At 42.0% G+C, this 4381-nt stretch overlaps 1 protein-coding gene across 1 annotated transcript; it reads left to right on the top strand.

Annotated features, from left to right (window-relative positions):
- Positions 1-824: 824 nt before the first annotated feature.
- Positions 825-4038, top strand: CCK (cholecystokinin). The gene is made up of 2 exons (XM_010083426.1): positions 825-1085; positions 3664-4038. Exons 1-2 carry the CDS (start codon positions 830-832, stop codon positions 3798-3800), a joined length of 393 nt encoding a protein of 130 aa, XP_010081728.1. The 5' UTR covers positions 825-829; the 3' UTR covers positions 3801-4038.
- Positions 4039-4381: the final 343 nt, after the last annotated feature.

Raw genomic sequence — 4381 nt, forward strand, 5'->3', positions numbered from 1 at the left:
ATTACCTCATAGCATTAAGTACGAGGTACTTTGTTTTTCCTGATAACTGACAGTCATTCCTGTGTTTCCAGAAAAATACTATTTGATCTTACATGATCAAGCAGTCTAGTAAAATGACAATGTTTTGTGTAATGCTTGTTTAAGGAAGCAGCAAAAAAATTGTTACACTTGAACTCCCTGTTTTATATGAAGAAGAATATTGTTAAGTTGCATGTTATTTCTTATAGCTTTTAATTTACCATGCCAGCTTCTAGATCAAATGCTTGTGGAGGGGGTGTTAGATTGCATTTTTTCTTTCCTTGGAACAAGTTTTTGTGTTTTCTTTCTGTGTATGACAAGGTGAAACCTCTTGAACACTAAAGTTCAAACCAATGAAGGGTTGATAGTGTAAAGGTTCTTCAGAGAATTTGTCAAAACTGAACATTTGTAATAACAACAGATTTTAGTACATCAGCAAAATACTGTGGTGTTTGAATCCTGAGATTTTTCACAGAGCTGGATACATCTCTCTTGTGCTTTAATGCAATGCAGCTTCCAAAGAAGAAAAGAAAATGCAAATTGAGTACATCAGGGAGACATGGCACATAATCCAGTGAATTAGTTGTATTCCTTCCCAAGTATCTTCCTCTTACCAATGCTTATTTAACTATTTGTGTACCAGTTTCCCAGCCTAGGACAGATCCCACAGTGACCTGCATTAAAATCAAAGCCCCCACAGCTCTCGTTTGCTCAGAAACCAGTACCCCCAATGGAAGATGGGGGTAGGGACAAGATACAACATAGCAAACTTGGTCATGTTAACAGCCTGTCATTCCTTCTCCCTCCAGCGATGTACGGCGGTATATGCATCTGCGTGCTCCTCGCTGTGCTCTCGGCAAGCTCGTTCGGACAGCAAACTGTGGGCTCACGCCATGGGAATCCGCTGGCTGCTGAGCTCGAGCAGAGCTTGACAGAACATCGCCGGCACGCCCGGGCCCCTTCGTCTGCCGGACCACTGAAATCAGCGCCACGGCTGGATGGGAGCACGGACCAGAGAGCCAACCTTGGTGCTTTGTTGGCCAAGTATCTCCAGCAAGCCAGGAGAGGTACTGGTTATATCTTACTGGGTGTTCCTTCTGTGTCAGTGGGATTTCCTGCAGGGATACCTAAGTGTTAAGGTGACCCTGGCATCATCTAGCATGAATTCCTAGAGAAGACAGGAGGTAGGTTTTGCTTGGTTGTTCCTGAAGCAGGGAGCCTTCTCTTATTTACTGCAAAAACTCCTCCAGAAAAGATTTGTGTGTGGCAGCCACTGACTGAGAGCTGCGTACAGGTCACTGATAAAAATGTAACCTACCTGTCAGGTTATAGCTCCGCTTTCATTTTTAACTTAATTATTTTCGTAGCCCTATAAATATGTTGGTATTCTTTTCAGCATGTTGTGTCTCAGATAAAATACAGTGATTGCACTTTCTTTAAACTTTTTCATTTAGTTAACCTCCTCCCTCCCTTTTTAGAAGAGCAGAAAAACTTTTCTGAGGCTACATACAGCCGAAATGGCTAACCTCACCTCAGCCAGAAATACCTTCTCCAGGGAAATCTGATGAATATTGCATTTTCCATGTGTTTGTTCCCAGAGGAACAAGTACAAAAGTGTGAAAGCTTTTAAAACATCAGAATTCACATTTATGAACACAGTAGCTAAAAGCAGTAATTAGTACTAAGCAGTGATTTGCTTCCAAACATGTCGACTCCTGTTAGGTTAAACAGTTAAAGCTGTTAGGGAAAAAGAATCTTACTGCAGGACTCTACGAAGCAGAATCCTCATCACCTTTCCCCAAGTAGCTGTTGTCACCCACCTATGGGGAAACTGAACTCCTCCTTCTAGTTTATGCAGCCATTATATTCTCTTAAATACCTGGCTGACATTTCCAAATAGCTTACCCAGATGAAGTGACAAAAGCACTTTGGATTTAAGACGTCTTTTTGGTAAGTATTAACGTGAGGGAGAATTTCCTGCATTCCTGTTAATTGACATATATCATTAACTCTACAAAGCAGGCAATGGGATTCTTGTGGCATGAGTAGGCTAGCTGGACTCTGGTTCACAGATGTACTTGCTACTTATGGGAGGGACAAACCAGCATTTACTTAATTTGCAGTAATATGTACAGTGTTCCCATCAAAACATTATATTCTTATTTAACATAAAGGTTCTGGGCAGCACTTGAGAAATCTGCAGAACACTTGCATCTGCTGTATTAGTCACTTTTAACCTGTCTAAACCATAATACTCACTAGGGAGAAAGGGAGTCGGCATTTGCTAGTGTCAGCAGTCATCACTGGTGGTGTTTGCCCTTCGGATGAATAGAAAGGCTGGTTTTGGACAATATTTCCAGTTAAAGCAGTGAGAGGTTAAATTCCTTCAAGAGGTTAGGGCTGGATGGCAGCCCTGTAGCCAAACTGCTGCAACATTGAATACCTCTGCTGTACATCGATTCTGCAGCACCCACGGGACATCTCCAGTGGTTTGCAGAAAGGTAATTCAGGTGCCATTAAGAAATTCATTTTACTCTTTGTGACCTGGCTTTCCATTAACTCCATCTGCAGGCTTTCAGTATGACCCTGGCACCATGTAGAAGAGATGTGGTAGCTGGCAAGTTGGTGAGAGTTACGTCTACTGCCCTCTGAGGAGCCCTTGCCAGGCCAGACCATACTGGCACCTGGGGAGCCATTACAGCCCGCGGGTCACTGCGGGCTCAGGAGGCTCTTAAGTCCCAACATCTGAGCGATGGCTCTGCGCTGTCGCAGCCCTGCCTGCTCATAGTGCCAAGAAGCCATTCTCATCAGCTTAATTACGGATTCTGAATTATGAATGTGGATTTCATGGGGTTTGAGCATTTAATGGGCGACATCCTTTTCTAGAGATAATTAATTTTTTGCCTTTTTGTTTTAGGTAAATGTCTAAAACATGGCTGGATTAATTTTTTCTGGTACCTTTAACTCTCTCATCCCTCTGCAACCACTAACAAAACAAAGCAGCTGATCAGGTTTTTAATAGATCATGTTCATTATAGCTCATGACATGAGGAAAACCTTGACAGATGAAAGCAGAGAGTCACCAGGGGTTCCTTCAAAACACAAGAAACCATAAGCAAGGCAATGGTGTAGATGTGGGTTTGTGGGGTTCGACTGGGCCTTCTTTTCCTTTTTGATCAGTTCAAGTACTCCTCAAGCTCAGTCTGTACTAAACACTAATCTATTGAATCTGTTTCTGTCTCACTCGAGGCTTAAGGTCCATCTAATTATTGGCAGGTGTCAATTTTGGCTGTTTTCAGGGACTACAGAGAGAAATAATTTACCTTTCCCTGCATTTTTAGTTACATAATGGGATGATGTCAAAATGGAGAATTACAGCCTTTCTTAGAAGCATAAATTCTCTTTGCAAAGTTTGTGTCTCTCTGATACCCTCAGCAAGACAGAAAGGCCAAGACAAGACATTGCCCATAACGTTTCTGTGACATTTTCCCCAATGACATGATGTGGTGTGACACGGTCTGTATGAAGTCAGACAGTTTCAACGATTGCAGACATCTGCTAATAAGGACAAAACAGACTTATAAAATGGGCTAACCAGGAAAATTTGTCCACTTACCCTCTGCTCTCCCAAATGTTTTTCTTCAGGTCCCACTGGAAGGCTCTCAGTGATGGGAAACAGGGTACAGAGCATCGACCCTACGCACAGGATAAATGACAGAGACTACATGGGCTGGATGGATTTTGGACGCCGCAGTGCTGAAGAATATGAGTATCCCTCCTAAAGAAGAGCAAGCTATAGCAACCAGAAAAAAAAAAAAAAAAAAAAACACTCTCCCATGTCTGTACAGAAAAATTAATTAGTTGTCCTCTTCAAATCAGTGTTTTAAAATATCTCATGTATTTGATGTAAATTTGTCTGTAAGACTATACAATGCAATATATACATATGCAGAATTTTCCAGAAAATGTTTTCTTTCTTTTGTGGTTTCTCATACACTGATATTATATTAAAATAATTTCATTTACCCCTTCTTGTCCTGTCACCGCATGTTGCTCGGTGTCTTACTATAAAGAGAGGGAGGAAAATGCCTTCATTCTGCAGTGTATGTTCCATGTGCTGAGCAGGCAGATGAAGGAACAGTGACAGTCCCAAGAGCTGGGAACTCTGAGGGGAACTTCTCTGAATATAAACACAACACAGAAGAGGCCAGCTATCTTCACGGTGGCCCCATTTGTAAAGGACTGAGCTATACACCAAGCCCATGTGTGTGTAGTGAACAGTCACCAGTGATAAAGTTCAAAGAAAAAGAGGAACAAGACCAACGTGTCTCCCCTTCCTGGCTTATTTATTTTCTATTGTGAG

The sequence above is a fragment of the Pterocles gutturalis genome, unplaced genomic scaffold, assembly GCF_000699245.1.
Source record: "Pterocles gutturalis isolate BGI_N339 unplaced genomic scaffold, ASM69924v1 scaffold30576, whole genome shotgun sequence".
Lineage (NCBI taxonomy): Eukaryota > Metazoa > Chordata > Aves > Pterocliformes > Pteroclidae > Pterocles > Pterocles gutturalis.

Excerpts from the sequence above, each read along its gene's own strand:
- CCK (XM_010083426.1), top strand. The coding sequence starts at position 830 with ATGTACGGCGGTATATGCATCTGCGTGCTCCTCGCTGTGCTCTCGGCA. Across the intron at positions 1,086-3,663 it reads TCTCCAGCAAGCCAGGAGAG|GTCCCACTGGAAGGCTCTCA; the intron begins GTACTGGTTATA and ends GTTTTTCTTCAG.